At 41.6% G+C, this 21269-nt stretch overlaps 1 protein-coding gene across 1 annotated transcript in view; it reads left to right on the top strand.

Moving 5' to 3' along the window:
• Nucleotides 1-1384, top strand: part of LOC147895332 (uncharacterized) — a 212144-nt gene extending 210760 nt beyond the window's left edge. The window contains exon 23 of the mRNA XM_087383874.1: nt 289-1384. Coding sequence (XP_087240000.1) covers nt 289-426 — 138 coding nt within the window. The 3' untranslated portion in view covers nt 427-1384. The remainder of the gene's footprint in view (nt 1-288) is intronic.
• Nucleotides 1385-21269: the final 19885 nt, after the last annotated feature.

A 21269-nucleotide genomic window follows, 5' to 3' on the forward strand; every position in this document is an offset into this window, starting at 1 on the left:
GGCTCAAATTTCATATATGGATATCAACTGCAAAGAAGTAAGGGGTAAAGGGGAGCGGGTTATTTTTCCCTTTGTGGGATGACAATTGGAGTTGTTGCCTTTCTATCTCCTGCTAATAACAATCTGCGTTCCTGCTAGTGCGAACTTGTAAAGGCATTCCTGTAACATACTCTCCTTGTGTTGATCTAAAGCATTTTATTTTTTTTCCCATTTTGAGGACGCATTTGTACTGAATAAAAATTATGTTTTATTGCAGATTATATTGACAATTTTTGGCTTCCTTGGCAGGTGAGCGATAATGTCATGATCAAATACTGTACATTTCTGATTGGAGTAGCAAAAACATCCCTTTCAAATGATAATAATTACTTGAGATCAGTTATGGTTCTTGCTCAAAAAAGAGGGCTGACCTTACTCGAAAATTAAGGAGTGGCCCACCTAGTTCTCAAAGTACCCAATGTTTCACACTAATGCATTTGATAGCTTACCGTCCAGATGCGGAGTATAATTGCTCACAAGCAGATTCCAGGGTTTAACAGCAGCTATATTCCTCTTTGAACACATGAATTCTTCCAGTAGAGACTCAAAAGTGGAGGACAGCTGCTGATAGGCATCCTGGGATCGTTTCTTAAGTCATATGTGCTTGCTCAGCGAGTTGGTTTGGGGAAAGCTCGTCCCCGCTCTTCAGTTACTGATAAGCCAAGTATTCATCAAGTAAAGGAATTTAACTTGGCTTATGCTTTTCAATTTAAAGCTAGCCTCTCCTAATGAAGTGATCATATGAGAATGTGCAGACACAAACAGTGTGGATCTAATTCCAATGTTAAGGAATGGCACTGTTCTTATCTGATGCAGAGTTTCTAGCCAGGATCCCATGTTCTGACAGATCGTTCAATTCTGGCATGTGGGTGTGAGCAGAATGCGAGTTCCATTCAGATCGTATCTGTATGGAAGGTGTATGTAATCATGAAGCACAGATCTCATTCATCCAGCTTGGAAACCTGAAGAAGCTATAAGTTCATGATTCTTTTTTACATACGTAAAGATTATGTTGATGACTGCATTTATTCGTGACATGCTACCAATATACTATTTTCTGCCAACCTGGATGTTTTCTACCTAGGTCTTTCTGTTTTCCATACTGTGGTCCATGTGCTTGAGTACTGTGCAACCTCTGATATCATATCATTGCTCTGGCTGGATTTTGCAAACAGGGGATTTCGCTTCGCTTTGTATACTCGTTAACCTAATAAGAAGGATCTTGTCTTTCACAAAAAGAACGCACGTTTAAAATTGTAGATAAATTGAAGAAGCCGGGTCAAATGGCATACCTGCAGTTGAATGGCTGCTGTCGTACTTCAACTTTTCGAGGGGGAATGCCTGATTGAAAGGGGTGATTTATCTCTGTGTATCTAGTCTTATGTCTAATGATTTGAGGATGTATATCTGTGAAAGGAATACATTTCCTAGTGTATGCAATCACAATCAAATAGCAAGCTTTGCAAAGGCAATCAATTTAATGAGGGATTTGAAAACTATTCAACTTTTTTCACCTGGACATTTTTTGTATTAAAGATTATACTTGCAGTTGTAATCAGACGTACACACAATGTTTAGGAACACCTAATGGGGTGTTTCGTTTGTTGAAGCATTCATTGAATTAATAGTAGCTGAATAGATGTCATCATTCAATATAGATTGTAGAAAATGACTATAGGTAGGAGGTAAACGTATTTCATGCTCTTACATCTATTGCCAACTGACGTTATCATTAAAGTTTTATGGGGTTCCTGAATTGTTTCCTCGTATCCCTTTTATAATCTTTATGGCTGTGGTCCACATATATTATATGTGGTCATGGTCCACATAATCTTTATGGTTGTGATCCTATGTCATAGTTCTTTAAGGTCCTCCAAAATAAGGCCCTCGCTCATTTTAGGAAGGACTTCAACACAACTTAATTTCTATTTTTAAGTAAAATGAAGACCATTAACAAAAAACTATGTATGATGTTTGTGTCCAAACTATAACAAGACGAAGGTTTTGCTTAGAAGAGACCACCTGTCTGACGTATGATCTAATAATATGCAGGAGGTGGTTGAACCATAAGATTTCAAGATATTACATTTAATGGAAGACTTGCCTCGTTTTTGGATTTCAAAACTCAACCTCTCAAGGGAAACATTAAGTAGTTGATTTGAATCCCTTTGTGAATGGACTTGATGATATTGTTGCAGCTCGCAAGAGATTTTGGAATTTGATGAAGCTCCTTGTACAAGCAAAGCACATTGACTTTTCTACAACTCTTTAGCCACAAGTACTATGACTTGGAGCTTGCAAACAAAAAGAGGAAAATCAAAGGCTAGCAATAATCCACTCTAGTGGTGGGAACACTTGTAAAGCTTCACCATTGCAGCTTGGACCCTATGTACATCCAAAAAAACATTATTATGCTCTGTGTACTTTTTTTATCCTTGCTTTGCCTCTTTGGTAATTGCCCTCCTTTCTTTTTGCTATGTTGGACATTTGTCTTGTTTGTGCCTTCCAACGTCATGCTTTCTTAGATGTATATAAATCCACCCAATAAATCTTGAATAACAGAATTTGTTTCTTTCCTTGCATTCTAATGTATACTGGTCTCAGCAATAGAGGATTATTAATGCCTTGACCTCGAAGTGCATTTACAAAGACATTATACATAGCTAAGTACCCTTGCCGACTAATGCCAGTAGCATCACATGCATGGACAACTCGGATGGATCTACAAGATTCTCTAAATCGGTTGCAACCTCTTGTAATATTGCATGTCGCAATGTACACCGACGGGGGTCCCTAAGAATAGAAATGAATTCTTTCTTCTTAAATACACTCTTTACGGCACAAAGTTTGTAAGAGAAATGTCTTCCAATAACCTCCTCCATAAAATTTCTACAGAAATCATGATAACATTAGAAAAATAAATGACTCATTTGTAAGTAATGCTTCATAATTACAAAATAGTCCAAATATACATACCTTGTAGCTTTCACCCTGCGCTTCCTTGCTCCACCACCATATGCCAAGTTCTCCATTGGTTGCACGGGCTTGATATTATGCTTGTAACCTAGAGGGGTTCTTTTTATCCTTTCTAATCTCCTAGTCAATGTAGCAAGCTCTTGTTGGATACACCAAGTCTTTTTCAATAGTTTGTTCTTCTCATTAATTCATCTTGTGATTGTCTCTTGTGACCTCTCTTTTGCAATTTCTGAGTCAGCAAGTTTTTTTAATTCTTGGGTTAGTTATTCTTGGAGGTTATGCATGGTTTTCCTAAGTATCTTTGTCTCTCCTTTCATTCTCAAAAAGTGAACCTTCGCAAAGTGTGCTTCAGCATTGGAATGGCCGATGCGTTTACAATATCCTAGTAAGCCTTGAAGACCATCTCCTACGTATTCAATCAAACTCGTCACATTTTCAAACAAAGGTGGAGCACCTGTCAAAGGATCCAATTGATAGAGTCCAACAACACTCCATAAGTCGACATGCTTTGTTCCTTGTCGTCGTAATTGATCTAGTGTAACTTTGTTAAAAACCTTGTGGCCATAACATTGACGAGTCGTGGCATACTCTGGTGCAACTTCGATGTGCAAGGTGCTTTTTCGTGGCTTGTTGGTGCGATCTTCCAGTGGAGCCATGAGAGGGATTTAGAAATAAGGTCTTGGATCAGTTCAAAGAATTGAATAGAATCAATGGAAAGATATTATAGGACCAAAGGAATCAAGTTTGGGACAAAATGATGAGAAGAAATTGGATTTGGGTGTTGCAAAGTGCTTACGATAGAAGGAGTATAAATGTGGGATTGGAAGATGATTATGGTGAGAAGAAGTAGGATTTAGATGTTGAAAAGTGATTTGGGTGCATAGGCATGGTTTGGGGGAAGGTTTTGAAGAGTTTTGGGCCATTTTGGGCACTTTTGAAAATTTTTAAATTTTTGGGCTAGGGTGTACCCACGAGATACTTTTTGGGAATCTGGACTACCTAAAGGTTGTAAAGAGAGTTAAATTTTCAAGAGTGGGGGTCCCTCTAACTGGGAGAGGGAGGTGCACTTTTGGGGATCACCAAGGACCTAGGGAGATGTACTTTTTTATCCCCATATGGGGTGATGGGACCCTTTGTAGGCCTTATTAGTTCTTAATCCATTTTGCTAATCCACTCCTTATGAGGGCCGTTTTTAGTCCAAAATTTCCTTAATGATCATAGGAAAGGCTAATTTAGGCTAACATACAGAAGCCAATCAATAGCAACGATTCAACAGACTTTGAGGTCTAAAATAGGAAGGGGGCATCCTCAGCCACTTGATTCTGAAGGTACTAAATAATTGAGTCTGAGCTATGACACACGAGAATCACCCGTGTGCTCTAGTCCTATAGTTTTGTCTTGTTCCAAACTACATAAGCCAACGAGAATCAAGTCAAGCTACTCAGTGAGGATTGAGCCTCAACTGAGGCGTGAAGCAACCGAGTGTCTCTGTACTAAGTCTGCAACCATGACTATTGTAATTGAGTGTTTCTTGTTTAAATACAAGTATTGTTTTTCTTTCTTGCTTCCTTCCATTTTTGCATATTTATATTCACAATTGAAATGGTGCATCGGCACGCTACCAAACAAACGAGATGGAATATGCAACTAGCATTATAAATGCGCTTGCTTAGTAGTACATGAATTGATATTCCCCGTATCAATGTTTCCTAGATAGTTGTTCCATGAATCAATACTTCACAGTGCATAAAATAATTATTCGCAAAAGTTGCTTTTGTAGTGAGAATCGTAACAGATGCGCCAATTATATCAATTGTGTTGATCATGTCAATCCCTTCAGTGTCTTTTGGAGATCCAATGAAGTGAATATGTCTAACTAGGCACCTAGAATATTTGTGATTTCGTGTCAAGAATCCCCATTCTCATTGTGTATCACCTTACCTTCACTCACCAGATTGGTGGAATGATGGAATTGAGCCGATGATTGATAAGTGGATGATAAAGATTTCTTGGATCCAAGATCATTTTGAAATTCATTTGTAGTGTGTTTGACAAACACTCAATCACCCATATTTACATGGTTGTGCCCGCGTAGCACAACCCCATTGTTGTCATGGACTCTTGACATCTATTCTACAACCTGTCGCATGGCAAACAAGCAATGGAGTGCAAAAGAGAGCATCTTCCTGCAAGTTCTATTACACCCCAGATCCAAGCACAAGGTCCTGGGTTAGTGAGGGTGAGGAAAAGACCATCGACAATCTATTATTATAGGTTGGTGTTATAATATGTGAATCATGTGGAAATTATTGGCTCACCATCATAGAAATTCAATGAATGTAATGTTATGTTTTTCCATGACATATGAAGTTAACACTCAATAATTGTATATATCTCATATGATAAATAATACTTCACCACTTGATAAAGTCTATCTATAAAAAATCTACCACCTTCGTACATTGTATGCATTTGTTCACATCCTTGAGGACTAATGCTCATAACTAAGCTAGCTAGAATATTTAAAAGCAATATTTAAAATAGTTTTAAAATATGCTATGAATAGACCCTAGTTGCTACTCCTAAGGCAAGAAGGTATGATCTTAAGGTGAATCTTTAAAATATTTTTAAAATGTGCTATGAATTGACCCTAGCTACTGCTCCCAAGGCAAGAAGGGAAACGAGGGGCATTGACAGAGGTAGAATAGAGCTGATCCTCAAAGTGAATATCTACATGAGACTCTAATAAGTGACTTTGCAACCTGCAGACAAGCACTATAAGCTACACCCTTGGCATACATTTAGGATTGTAGAATCATTCATACCATTTGCAAGTCATTCATAGTGACCCATTTAGGATTGTAGAATCATTCATAGCTACACACTTGGCATATCTTTAGAACTGTAGAATCATTCATACCATTTGCAAATCATAATCATAGCGCTAGGGCAATGCATCAATCTCACAATCATGGGAAACAAGAAATAAAATAATCTTGGAGGATTAGAGTTTAGAAAAGGATGATTTGTAAATGTTATTAATGATGCTCCAATCCCCAAAGGGTATAGCTCACGATGCTTGTTTGTAGGTCGTAGAATCACTAATTATACTCTATCATGTAAGTGCCTACTTTGAGGATTAGACCTATTTTTCCTTATCACTATAGTGTTTCCCATCCTTGACCTACAAGTTTGACATATCATTCCTTGCCACCCCTATTGAAACATCTATATAAATATTGATATTCCACATTATTTTTTCCCTCTTTTATATTTATCAAAGTAAACATTGCTTGATTAAGTTTCTATTTTAGAATGTTACAAGCACATATTCTTTATTTTTTGCTCCACATACTGCTTATTGCTGGAACTTATGTTCTATTATTCAAGTTTCAATTGTCCTTTTCATGAATGTGTATGGTCATAAACATGATTGCATGTGTGGCAATGGAGATGTATCAGCTTTCTATTGCTACTTGAGTAGAGTAGCTAAGATAGTTTCCTTTGTAGCCTCCTATTTCACTACATTAAATCACGTGTTATAGGTGTCCTTGATGGCCGACTACACCATGACTATGCGCTCCATCATCTTATCTCAGTACTTGAGGTTAAGCCTACTTGCCATGGTAAGTCTACAACCTCCTTTTAGGGACTGGATCGTGAAGACCTCATGCCCTTTGTCACTCTTGCTCGGACACTTGGGCTCAAAGAAGGTGGATATCCCCAAGAATTTGTTGGAAAAAGTATTGAGAGATTGAGAATTGTCGTGGGTATTATAAAGGAGATGAGTGGGGCCGATGTGGGTGGTATAGAGAAAAACTAATAGTAGGTAGGGAAGTCAAGAAGGGCATGGGATGTAATAGAATTCACTCGGGAAGAGGTAGAGGATTTAACGTAGGGGAGTTAGGTCAGTGGAGAGATAACATAATTGTAGAGATGGGGACTAGAAGGTAGTATCAATGTATCTAGTCATGGCATTGTATTCTCAAGATTTTGAGGGTGAGAGGCCAATAGTTGTAACATCCTTGTATAAGGTAGTACTTTGAGTCGAATTCTTGTGTGTCATCCTTGTTGCTTGGGTGCTCCAACTCATTTGTACTGCTGATTGATGGATGAGCTTTTGGTTTCTCTTTTGCTTTCTCTTGCTAACCAATCGATTTGACCTACCTTTTTTCTCTATTTTTTGGTCTTTCTCTTTCTCCTCCCCTCTCTCTTTCTCTCTCCATGTCCTTATCCATGGGTGAAAGTCCTACCCCTACACTTCTACCTTGCTAGAACTTCTTTCTTGTTTCCCTAAATCAGGGAGAGGTGGGGATGATAGGTGAATAGTGGTGAGGGGAAACGGGGTGTTAAAACACCATAGGAGTAGAGCATCAAAGAACCGTTGGTGGAAGGAAAGAATGGCAAGAATAAAATCAAACAAACAAAGGCGAACAACAAAGTATAAGGGTGATTGCTTGTGGCCAAGGTGGCAAACACAGAGGTGAATCAGTTAAAAGGGATCGACGATGATAAAGCAAGCTAGGCTATGAGAAGAAGCATGAACTTGAGGAAGTCAGCAATAGGGGGTGATAAGAATAACGCGTGCAAAGAAGACAGAGTAGCGCAAAATATGACAAGGAAGGGACCCCATGAGCAGAGTATTTCTTGATTGTATTCTATGTTGTTGCAGGAGAGCAAGAATGAGACGGAGGTGCCCTTGCACTCAGAGAAGAAGCATTGTTCACAAACCCATTGGTTGTTTGTACTTGGGAACATACCGCTTGGTCATTATATAACTCAACACTTCCTTTATATAGCTATTGTGTATCTCATAAGTGGTTATCCCATGTAATTTTCTCCATACGCAACTATGACCGTGTTGTAGCACACCATTTTGTAGAATGTTGGTGCTTGGTTCCTTGATTCATCCTTTTACTCTCCTTTTACAACCGTAGCGGCTCATAGCACTAAGAGCAGGTAACTTGCTATACAACTGAGTAATGAGGGAAAAAATGCATTAGCATTTGTTGCTATAAAAGAATGTTGTAAGTTGACTGGAGTGACCACTAGAAGCCTCTATAGCATGGGGGACAAGGAGGGAAAAGGGAACATATATATGCTCTTATTTTTAGCTTTGGTTGGTGTCGCTTGTCTAATAATGCGGTAATTTACTTGAGAGTATTCTATCATTCATCCCCTTCCCCTCCTCAAAAGGCCACCCATGCAACATGTCATGCACATCTTCATGCACAAGATGATATTGGACTCCTGCTATCACAACTCCCAATAGACTCATACCACTCTGTCTTGACACCTGCATCCACATATGTCCATTTCCATGATGGCAACATGCCTTGCATCTCCTCTTGCATTAAGATTTCCCACTTCCATGTATTCTACAGCATAGCTATGAGTTGAGTGCGCAAGAGCACAATCATGCGGGTTCATCATATCAAGGCACAACTTGTGTAGATTGTTTAGATTAGTGTCCTACTCCAAGCAAGTGACTTTGGTACCAAGTGAGGATAAGTGGCTTCTCAGAATGTGCACAACTATATACGTGGATGGAAGAGTACAAACAAGCAATTGAAAGAGTACTTGAAGCTGTAAGAAATGTCAGAATCATGATTTGAATATCATCAATGGTACACTGACCAATGAGAGAAGCACCTAAGATGAGGTGGGATGGTATGTTGCCCGATGAGAGAAGCACCTAAGACGAGATAGCATGGAATGGCAACCAAGCATCAAAGTGATGGCAAGTGAACTAAAAACCAAGATTTGATGGCAAAAGGTCTAGGGCAAGAGTGGATGGTGGAATAGGACAATTACAAGCCTGAGGTACAAGGAGACATGGATGAGCTCAATGAGGTGGTGTTGCATCAAACAGCTTCATCTAGAGTAGAAGAAAACTAGCCCCAATCGTCTTTTGACTAAGGCAAGCCCAGGATCATAGGCAAAGACAAGAGGCCTCATAGTATTTGTGAGGAGAAAAGAAAGCCGACACCATCGAGAGGTGAAGGATTTGTTGCCAGTTACTCGAACCATGAAGAGCTATAGTATGCAAGAAGGTATGTGTAGTATGCAATAAGTTATGTGTGAAGGCGTCAGAAGATACCAAAATGAAATGATAGATATCCCATAGTTGAGACGCACATCTGATTAAGTAGAACATTCAAGATCAGGCAACCAAAGACAAATTGAGATGCATTTGACCAAGAGCAATGTGCCAGCCTAGGCAACCAAAGACAAAGTATGGAGTCGAGACACAGAGTTGACCAGGAGTGCTAGCATGTGAGATAGGCCAAAGGGCATAGAGTGAATGCACACCCTAGATGATGAACGCAAACATGAGGGACCAAGGGCATACACTCAAGAATCTAGAGTAAATGCATGCCTCAGATCATGAATGTAGACATGAGAGACCAATGTGAGACTGGATGACTAAAGGCACAATCCAGAGTGAATGTACACTCTAGGTCATGACCAACGAAGACATGAGAGAACAAGAAGCCTAAAACCCAAGATCCCATATTCAAGAATCTGCTCAGAACATTGGAGGATGGAACCCCGTTAGAAGAGAGTGCATAAAGATGGAGAATCCACAACCGAGGAGTCCCTTGGTACCAAGGCACCACAAGATGGCATCTCAATCCATCAAATTGAATTTTAAGGGCTTCAAAGGGGTAGAATACGAAGACCACTAAAACCATTTCAAAATTTCATTTTAGTGTGTTCCATAAATGGTTGCATCACTGTAGAAGACTACATGAACTACTTTCCCTATAGGTTGGTAACAATGGCGTAGAGGTGGTCAACAAATTCCCCAATGGATACTTTTATAGTATTGGTTACACATAATGCAAGCCTTCTTGAGAGTATTTGTCTAAGTACTTAATGAGGAAGATGACAAGACCAAACTCAATGGTTTTAAGAAAATATTCGATTACCCAATTGAGTAGGTTACCTGACAAGAAGATAATGCATACATATCTATTGAGTCGGATACCGATGGATCTCCAATCGCTGAATGTTGTGAATCTAAGGAGAACCTCTAAAGAGCTTCTTGACTAGGAAATTGCTCTAAAGAAGAGTCGCAGACAAGAAAAAGCCAAAGAAAGAGAATAAAGAGAGTGAGGTGCATCAGTACTACTCGACACGGAGATCAATCGATTTACAGAGATGCAAGGGCTCAAGGCTAAGGGACAAGGTAGATTTTGGTGTGGTCATGATCACATACTCACACTCAGAGGTGTCATTGAGGAGGCTAGGGAACGAACAAAATTTGATTTATGATCAGGACATCATCTGGGCCGTTGTGACACTCTACGAGAGGGTTTCAATAGTATTCAAAGGACCGTAGAGAAGATCATGAGCACTATTGGAGTCAAACAAGGTTTCTGTTATCACCTCCTTGTTTGGCCTCTACATAGATGAGCTTGAGACTTTCATGGGATACTAGGGGGAGCCGATTGCTCTCTCCTTGGCACATACATGCAAATGCCATAGTCCTACTCTCATCCTCAACAAAGGGCCTCCAAAGACATTTGGAGTTGCTGCACTCCTTCTATCAGTCACATGACTTGCAGGTCAATCTTGGTAAGAATAAATTATGATATTCAATACATCCCAAGCCTTGCATTGAGAGTTATTCACACTAGATGGATTACCAGTGGAGTTTGATACTGAGACATTCTTTTTTCTAGCCTAATTTTCACGATGCGTTCGACAATGCAAACCTGATTGAGGAAGGGATATGTCGCACTTTCTCAAGTAGAGTGATAGTGCTTCCAATCCCACTTCCAAGATCCTCAAACCAACTCTCTTCTCTTTGAATCCTTGGTCTATCAAATGGGTATGTATGGTAACCCTTGTTGAGGGCCTGATTTATCAGAGGCAAATTGGACTAGGTTAGAGTAGATCCTTGTTCTCTTGCTATCGCAATGACCCACACCAGCCATTGATCCCACATCAAATTGTTTTGGCTGAGTTTGGTGCATCTCCACTACAACTTAATGTGCCGTTTCAGGTCATCATATACCTTTACGATTAAGGCTCTTGTACCTCAAGACAACATAGACTACCATGGTTAGCCTTGTCATCCTCCATGACCTTAGCAATAGAGGCTGACCGAACATGTTGGTATGTGCATACATGCAAGTGGTTTGAGAGTTTGGGATTCCGCATGGATAGATCAGACTTACTCCTATACAAGAGTCGTGGAAGGATTTCTTTCCTCATGCCTCCTTCCTATTTTGAAGGCTTGGCTTGCAACCTTCAAGAGTACCCTTTAGAGAGTTCTCTCTTCCTCTCCTGAAGAGATAGATAGGCAGCCTACTATCATGTGGAATGACAACATACTTAATGATCATGACCGACCCCTTGGTGCCTCTCACTACATGCACTGGTTCAAGTGGGAGACGAACCCGACCTCTATTGTGGAATCCTAGAAAGCTTTAAAAAAGCTTCCAAAAGACCGTAAAGCTCAATTAGTAAGCAATCTCGGAGGAAGTGCAGGTACAATTTAGCAAATTGATGTAGCCATTTCAATGGATTGGATGAACACAAATGATATGCCCCGAATTCTCAACCTCCTCTCTTTTCTATTTCTATTCCCAATTTTCTCCATAAAGGGACTCCACCGATCCCAAAGAATAAATATCTGCAAGACCATACCTTGCTTCTCCGTATCCGCGTACCCATCAGAATTATACACAAGTGGGGTAATTAAATCAATACGATACGGTAGGAGATGGAATTATCGACTCATCCATCCAACCCATCTCTGTGGTTGAATAACCCTTGCGACTGACTGTGCCGTGGGCGCAACCACCATTCTAGCTTTAGGAGGGTTCTATTCCATCCCATGGGGTTCAAAAGAACCAGGAAAGCTTGGTTTGTTTTTGGAAGTACCACATCTACAAGGTAGAGGTTATCGGTTCGATTCCAGCAGAAGCCCAATATCAATCGATGCACCAATACTGTGTCTCCCTTCAGCTTTGTCCCCTGTGTCAAAGCCTCCATTTCCAATAGAGTCGATGGGAATTCGAGTGTTTGTTCATCTACATTCATATGTTATGATTATTACAAATACCAAATGTTCAACAAAATTGGGTGATACTTAAAAATAGTACCAATACTTCAATTATTATCAAGAGGTCCATGCTCCAGTTGGATGGGAGGTTTCATAGTTGCAAGCATTCCTCTACAAGTTATTATTGTCTGTGGTGCAGATGAGGATGCCCTGGTTTTGTATGTCCTTGTGGGAGGCGAAGCAAAGCATATTCACAGAGGTTTTCCAACTAGATCATTCAGACCAGCAAATCACGGATAGTCAACAAGGCCGAGATCAAAACCAATGACACAACAAACTCAACAATGGGTTGATGTAGGGATCACTCATAGATCTTTCCTCCATGTTCACTAGTTCGGACGCACGACTAATGGGGGTTACAATTTCCACGTTCTTTTCTCACAAGCCAACTATATCTTATAGTGCATTTGGTGGATGAGATTGCTATATGCGGTACTATACATGCACGCCAAATGCAAGGCCATCAGCAAGCCACGCACAAGCCACCGCCAACACTCTATCGTAGGGTTTCTATCATCTCAGCCTCATTCATCGTCAAGATCCCCTTGAGCTTCCACCTTGGCCACCAGCCAAATTTCTCTCATGTATTAGTCTAACATGATATGATTATGTTATATTCATTGTGGGTGATGATTCCCGTCTAGAAACTCCACCATTTTGGCTCATTGTATTAAGCTTCTTTCAATCTCAGACCCTTCAGTCTTTTAAAGCCTTCTAACAATCTCTCTTTCTCTCTCTCTCTCTCTCACACACACACACACACACACACACATTTTTTAAATAGTGAAATCCATGTGTCGTTATAATTACAAGAATAGCCTCCTCAAAGCGAGGTGCTAGAGAATACCTCAGCTGAGAATCTTTGTATAGGCCAAATACACATCATGATCTATGCAGCGCGTTTGCAAACAATCAAAAAAGGATTGTTGCAGAGAATGCTTGAAAAAACGATACAAAGAGAAAGTCGAGTCACCAAAGACGTTACAATTACGGGCCATCCATAAAGTCCAAAGTGCCCAATAACACCCCCAAACAAAGAAAAGATCAAAATCATGTTTGTGTGGATGAAGTCCAAACAGCCAGAAAGACTTCCCAAAAATAGAGGTCGCAAATCTTGCTCTCAACTGTTGTCAAAGGAGGCCCAAGGAATCACGAGAGGACAAGCAAAGCCAGAACAAATGAAGCACAGTCTCCCGAGGAGCTAAACATTTGTGACTAACAGCAGCAGCAATGTGTGTATGAGCAAGCAACAACTGTCCAGATGGCAAAATTCCAAGAAGTACTCTCCACAGAAAAACATGTTGCCGAAGAGAAACTTTATATGCGCAAAGTTGCTTCAGTCTCTTTCACCACCACTTAGCTAGGCGAAGCATTCGCCAAGTAGAATTAGCTTTTTTTGAACCCAAGGTTAAGGCAAAAGGATTTTGTATAATGCATGCACCGTAATCTGAGAGAGCCTCAAAGGACAAGAGAACCCTGGTGAAGTTAAAGTCCAATCCTCTACTCGATCCTAGAGTTCCAAAGGAGGGATCAGAACAAACTGTGAAAGCATACAAGTAATTTTTGCCACAAAGTGCGGTAGTGAGATCCCAAGCCAAAATGAGTGGCTGCTTAAGAAAAAGATTAAATAGTGCCATCATCATGAATGACATCAGCAACAGTGCTAATTCTTCCAAGACATTGGCATTTGGTGATTTTCCCATGCTGAATCGACCATGCACAACAAAATAGGTTTAAGAATGCCCTAAAAAGCAAGGGAAAAATCAACAGTGAGACCATCCCATCCTTGAGACATCCATCTACCACAAGATTTAACTGCATCAGATAGTTCTCTTTCTGTGAAAGGACTTTCCAGTTCCAAAGCTTGCACATAAAAAAGAATAGGATGGACATGTTGCAAGAGAAGCTATCGTGCAGATAAAACCTCAAGAGAGAATATCCACATGCCCAAAATGAGAGAAGTGTTGCACACAAACATCAGCAAATCGATAACATGCAGTGGGAAAAGATGTAAAATGCAGCCTGATGTGCATCGGATGGACAAATCCCAAATCAAGATTCAGAGTAGATGGCACGAGCTGCATCATATCCCACAAAACGCAAAGATGAACATCATGGGAAGCTTGCAAGAACTCCTGTCTCGGAACATGAAGAGGCCTTTCCAAAAAAGCTGCAAGAGTTGAAAAATGCTAAAGGAGAGGCACAGTTAGAGCTTTGAGAGTAATCCAAACCGAACAGTGAGTTAGAAGGATAGCAAAAGGATCGAAAAGTGAATCCCAAGGCATGACATAAGCGAAGAAACCAACCCCACAAACACCACCACGATTGACTAGCTGCTCCACCACATCAGTCGAAGAAACGTGGGCATAATAAAATCCTTTGCCAAGAAAAACAAAGGATGAAATACAATCCGGATCCATTGCAACTTCAGCCCAACGACGAAGTTGAGCGACAGAAAGAACCCTGTTCATAAAGTAGAGACAGACTCAAAACTGCTGAGCCTGTCGAAGACTTGAAACCAGAAGGACAGAATTCAAAGAGCAAACAAACGAAAAACCTGATGAAGGAACATCTGTGACAGAGGCTAAGCATATCTGTGACAGAAGGGCCATCTGCAAGATCAAGCTTTGCCGATTTGAAAAAGGATGAAGAAGGCAAAGCACCGCGCTTCCGCCAAATGAAGACTCGAGCAAGAGAAACACAGAAAGCAGAAAAAACAAAAGATGTTTCGAGAGCCTGTATGGGTTGTATGGGTGAGGAAATCTCTACGGATTTTGCAGGTACGGATGAAGCATGTACTCGCGTCTGCACCACGTCTGCCTGGACGGAGGGTTGTACGAAGGGCTAAACCGAAGGCTATGTAGATAACTGTAGGGGTCTGGGGACTATACGGACTGTACGAAATTCCGTACAGCTGAGGTGAGCTGTACGGATGGCAATGAAGGTTGCAAGGTGGAAGACGGGGCTGTATGGGCAAAACGAGGGAGGGAACAGAGGAGGACGGAGGGTTGACCAGGGCTGCGGGAGCTCTAGAGCTCTCCATCGTCCTTACTCTACACACTTTTTTTTTTTTTTTGGGTAAATCCATGATTATATTATCAGCAAAATTTACATGAGGGTCTCAAAAAAGCAGAGAGCCTCAACAGGAAATCAAAAGCAAAGAAAAACTATTTCCAGGCATGACTGAGGAAGATCTCCTTGATGGCAAGCATCATAGATAGATTGCCATAGGGAGAGTCTGAAATATTCATAAGATTGCAAGAACAGATTCCCAAAATATCGCATGTTGTGATCCTGCCATATGGTCCAAAAAGCCCAATATCTGACCCAGTTCAAAAGTAAAGAGTAATGGACCAGGGTTGCAGGAAGTCTGCCAAAAAGCCAAAAATGTTTCCCAAAAGGAGAGTTAGGGAAACGAAGGCGAAGCGACATGGAAATTTTGCATAGGAAGGTCTTAGTGCTGGAACACATCCAAAACAAATGAGGCACCGTTTCAGAAGGGGCCATGCATCGAAGACAAGAAGCAGATGCAATCCTTCATTGAGCCAGAGTGACCCCCACGGATAAGGTTCCTGTAAGACAACGCCATAGGAAAAGCTTTTGCTTGAGAGGCAATTTGCTTCTCCATAAATTGCGGAGATTCTTTCGCCACCAAGCAAGTGATTTTGCCATATGCCAAAGAGAATTAGCATGTAAGTGAATCCATGGTGACGGCTGGAGGAAAGAGTATGTCGTGCTAACCGTTAGGTTAGGAAGAGTAACAGGACGAGAATTGGAGCCCACCGGGTGTAACTGCCAATCATATAATCGGTCATATAATCGGTCCCTGTTAGATAAAGGAGGGATGGGAAGAAAAGGCTGCAGTAATTCAGCAATTTTTCCCCAAATAAACCTGTGATGCATGGCTAGTGGATAAGAAGCCATGGCTTGAGGGAAGGAAAGCATATGACCAGTAGCATCAACAACGTCATTTATACACCTGATCCCCAATTTGCTGAGATTATAGGCCCGAATCGGCTCTTGGAGGGCCAATGGAGGATGAAAAACAGCACTCCAATAAATACTTTCTTGCCGAAGGGAATTGGCATGAGATAAAACGGAAGGGGCCCAATGAGCATGCGAAAGGACCTGTTGCCAATCGCTAATAAGTGAAGTAGCAAAAGGGCAACCCGGGATAGAGCCTACAAATCTGCCCAAAATGACCTCCCAAAAATCAGTGATCCATGCACCATGTGCAGTAGTACGTAAGGACGTGCACATGGTTGCAAGCATATGAGTCCATGGCTGCTTCTGACGAAAAAAGGTGAGTAGAAGAGGAATTTTCCTGGCCAAGACATGGTGCGCAATATTCAGCACATTCAATCCACCGTGCATCCTTGGGGAACAGACTTTTGTCATCCTCATAAGTCTTAGAGCTTTAGCAGAAGACTTTGTTTTCCATAACAGTTCCATAGCGTGAGACATAAAGACAGAAATGTCTTGAGAAGTCCAGTGCATCAAAGGCAAATAATACTGAACATAAGCCATAATAATCGACTGGACAATCCGGAGCCTAACATGGAGTGGCCAAGTGGAGAGCTTCCAATAATGGAGTTTGGCATGAAGCTTATCAAAAATCCACTTTAACTGTTATTTCCTAGTGATGTGCCAGCCAATAGGGTGACCAAGATGGCGGACCACATCACAGGGCTGCATAATGTGCCCAGGCCATAGAAGAGTATGCCAATCATATGAATGCAAAGGTATGAGGCTAGATTTATCGAAATTAACATTCATGCCAGCAGCCAAGCCATATGAAGAAAGAGTGTCCATAATAGTCTTCAACTGCTGTGGAGAATTATGTTGCATAAAAAAAGAATCATCTGCATAGGCCTGAGCAATAAAGGAAGGGGCTCCAGGAATCTGAAGACCAGTAAGAAGACCTTGTGCGGTAAGATGATCCAAATATGAGAGAAGTGGGTGAGTGGCAATGGCATATAACAGGGCACTGAGTGGACATCCTTGTCGAACCGAACGACCCAAAGACCAAGATTGCGAGAGATGATTTCCAAGGATGCATTGGGCTGTAGAGCCAGCATATAAACAGTAGATGACATTAGCCATTTTAGGCCCGAAGCCCATCTTAGCCATTGTTTGTGAGATAAAATCCCAGTTGACCGTGTCAAAAGCTTTGGCAAAGTCCACTTGCATAATAAAAACATCCTGTTCAGAATATTTTGCATATTCAATAGCCATGAGAGCATTGCCAATATCATCATGAATCTGCCTCCGAGGGACGAAACCATATTGCAAAGGATGCAAGCCCTCATAAAGCACTTGATGAAGACGGTGCACTAGCATTTTAGCAAAGAGTTTGTAAACAACAGGCATCAATGTGATGGGCCTCCAATCCATAAGATGCTCACACAATTTCCTCTTGGGAATGAGTTTAACTATGCCATGCTTCCATGAGGAGGGGAGTATTCCTGTGTGCCAAGAGTTATTAATCATTTGTAGGATGACACCTTTAAGATCCTCCCAAAAGTGTAAGAAAAACTCCACTGTGAGACCATCATACCCCGGAGCCTTACCAGGGCTAAGATGAGACAAGGCATCATCAAGCTCCTTATCAGTGAAAGGCATATCCAATTTGAGAGCTTCCTGTGGGTTGATAATGGGATGCACTTGATGCAAAAAAGTCTCCCGAGCTTGTAATTCTTGCAAAGAAGTAGTATTAGGGGGTGCAAACAGCTTCTGAAAATAAGAAAAGCATTCATGTTGAAGCTCTGAGAAAGACCGAGTCCATTCCCCATCCCGTTTGCGGACTCTGAGGCAAGATGTCTTTCTCCTGAAAGCATGTAACCCTTGAAAAAAGGATTTAGAAGAGCATCCTTTATCCAAAAATTGAGTCATCCTTGCCCGAACCTGCCACTTGGCCAATTTACGTCGGTCATTAGCTTGCAAAAGAGCTTTTGACTGAGCGAGAGTGTCCATTTGTTGGGAAGAAAGGGGCTGCATCTGAAAAAGTGCAGTCAAAGATTGAACCACTGCTTTAGCATGCCGAACTTTAGCTCTCCAATCAAGCATAAAATGACTCCCATATTCATGTATGGCATGCTGAAGCCTGTCCACAAGGCGTTGCCATGCAAAATTACTGTCATAATGGACATGTGCTGCAAGAGGAATTATGGCATGTCGGATCAACTGTTGGAAATGTGCGTGCTGCAGATAGCCTTTATTGATATGTTTCATCCGAATGGAATGCAAGGGCATGTCATCCCAGGGCTGACCAAACTGAATGTGCAGCCATAAAGGAGCATGGTCAGAGAGACCAAGGGAATGATCAATCTCAATATGAAGGCAGAAATCTGTATATTGCTGAGCCTGCAGTAAACACCATCTATCTAGGCGAGCCCAGTAGTTAGTAAAGGCATTATGATGATAGGTGTAGCCCCCTATTCCAGTGTGCATGGCTGTCCATAAATCTTGCGCATGTGTCGTGGTGAGTAATTCTTCCCATGATTGCTTTTCATAAGGGATCATATGAGATCTTTGAGTAGTATTGTCAGAAGACATGGGAGAGTTATTAAAGTCTCCACCAAGAAGAGCACAAGATCGCCACGGGTAAGAAGCAATAGCATGCCACATGGAGGCTCTGGAAGCAGAAGTTTGTGAAGCATAAATTGAGGCAAATTCCCAAATATCACCATTGACATCACATTGAATCACCATCCATCTGCCATCACAGTCATTAAAGGCAAGCTGGGGCTGCAGCTCATGTTTGACCAATATGCATAGACCCGAGAAAAGCTTAGTACCTGCATAGTGAATATCATAACCCCCAAAATGGCCAACTTGGCCTGCCATAGAATGCTGGTTATGTTCTTGCAAACAGAGAATGTCTGGCTGCCTGGTTAAAACATAATTCCACACTAACCTCCACTTAGAGGGATTGCAGAGACCCTGTACATTGAAAGTAACACAGAGAAGTTTATCAAGCATGAGGATATATACAAAGAAAAGGGCCAAGAATGTACAACCAAAGAGTGCTAATCATCTGCCATCATGGGCTGCAGCCCTTCCTTCCCTGGGTCAAAAGATAGCCCTTCCTCAGATTCACAGACAGGACTATGTTTTTTGAGGACTCCAACCCAATTGAGTAAGGGCGAGGGAGTGGCTGAGGTAGAGGCTTGGCCTGGAGTAGGAGTAGATGCATCCCAGTGGCGAGATTGAAGGGGTCTTTGCCTGAGAACCCGCTTGGGCTGTAAGAAGCCATCAATATCAGGAGCCTTCTCTTTCTCTTTACCTTTGTCCTTGGCTTTGACTATGGCTGGGATTTGTGAAGCCACTTTTCCAGCTTTAGAGGCATTTTTATCCTGATTCTTAGACCCAATAGTCTCTTGCTTACGGGCTGGCTGAACCATTGGAGGAGGTATAGCAGTGGCTGGAGGAGGATGCAAGACAGTAGGGCATTCAGAGGCCAAATGCCCGTACTTATGGCATGAAAAACAAGCACCTGCGAAAATTCCCCATTTCAATTCAAAGTACTTTTGCCCCATCGGCAAACCTTCAACCTCCACTGCAATGGAGGGGAGAGTAGGGGTATCCGTGTCCCACAATATACAGAATCTATTACGATTCCCAGCAGGGCAAGGAGGGCAGATAACTTGGCCCAGTGCAGCAGCCAATCCTGGCAGTTCTTCTCGCATATAGTCTCGGAAATTAACCACCTCCACCCAAACAGGACAATGATGCCGAATAAGATTTTGATAGTCCTTGTTAGGGGACCATGGCATAGCATGCACCATTTGCCGACCATAAAACAAAGGAGAAAATTCAAGCACACGCTGTTTCTGCAAAGCATCGGTGAGGTGAACTTCATCAAACCCACGAGAGGCAAAGTACACTCCCTCCACAAAAGAACCTCCGAGGATGGACTGAATCCATTGCGCAACATCATTGGCAGATGGTATCTTTCCCGAAAAAAAGATAATGACTGCAGTGTGGGCAAGCTTCTTAAGTGGCTGTACCAAGGATGGTAGCTGCAATTTATAAGTAACCTGGGGAACAGGCTTGCTCCAATCCTGGCGAGATTGAAGGAAGTCATCCTTGAGAGTATCAAAGACATATTGGGCCTCTAAATCCATACTTGCGTCTGAAGTGAGATCAAGACAGCGTCTTTTAACCTCCTGTGTGCGCTCCTTGCGCACATAGGTAGTTAACATAGTAGCATTTGAAGCCATAGGGAGGAGGAAGAGACCAGAAAGCGAAAGGTAGGAGATATAAAACAGGAGTAGTGAGGCTCAGAAACAGGAAGGAAAAAGAAAAGAGAGCAGGCTGCGTAGGGTAAGCAGACGGAAACAAGGCGGCACAAGCAAGGGCAGGGCAGCGCGAGCTGGAGCAAGGTGGCACAGGGGGAGCAGGCGGCGCAGGTTGGAGCGGGCGGCGCAGGCTGGAGCAGGCGGCGCAGGCTTGAACGTCTTCGTCGTCGTCATCGTCGTCGACTCTCATACACACACACACACCACACACACACCTGTGACTCTCACACACACACACACACACCTTACTCTACACACACACACACATACACACACACCTACACACACTTTTTTTTAAATAGTGAAATCTTATATTTCTGAGTAAGAAAGGTAAAAACCCACCAATAAGTACAAGGAAAAAATTTACGAGTAAAACCTCAGAGCAAAAGTCATGAGGCAGCCCAGTAAAAAGTTACATATCAAGCTGGAGGAGGATCAAATATAGCATCCTCCAGCTTCAAATTGTTGCTCTGTAAAAACTGATGCAGTGATGAAACCACACCATCAATAAAAACAAGCTGTTTTTTGCCCTTTTGATTCTTCTTGATATAGGCTGGTACTTGAAATTTCTGAATCACAGGGTTAAAAACCTATTGTAACATGGGATGAAAAGATTCCAATAAAAAAGATACTTCTGGATCTCGGACAGAAGAAAACTCTGGCACAGGCATCAAAGGCAGAGAGGCACGCACACACTTTTTTTTTTTTAGTAATATCCAATGCTGTATTTATATGCTCATAAATTTACAAGATTGGAAGTCTCCAAAAAAATGGAGAGTACAGAGAGGCACACACTCACACACACACTCACTCACACACACACACAGACACTTTTTTTTAAAGTGGAAACTTTTGATTGATTATATTACAAGAGTAGC

This window comes from Dipteris shenzhenensis, chromosome 13 (genome assembly GCF_047967505.1).
Source record: "Dipteris shenzhenensis isolate YYH24624 ecotype China chromosome 13, Dip_SZ_1.0, whole genome shotgun sequence".
Lineage (NCBI taxonomy): Eukaryota > Viridiplantae > Streptophyta > Polypodiopsida > Gleicheniales > Dipteridaceae > Dipteris > Dipteris shenzhenensis.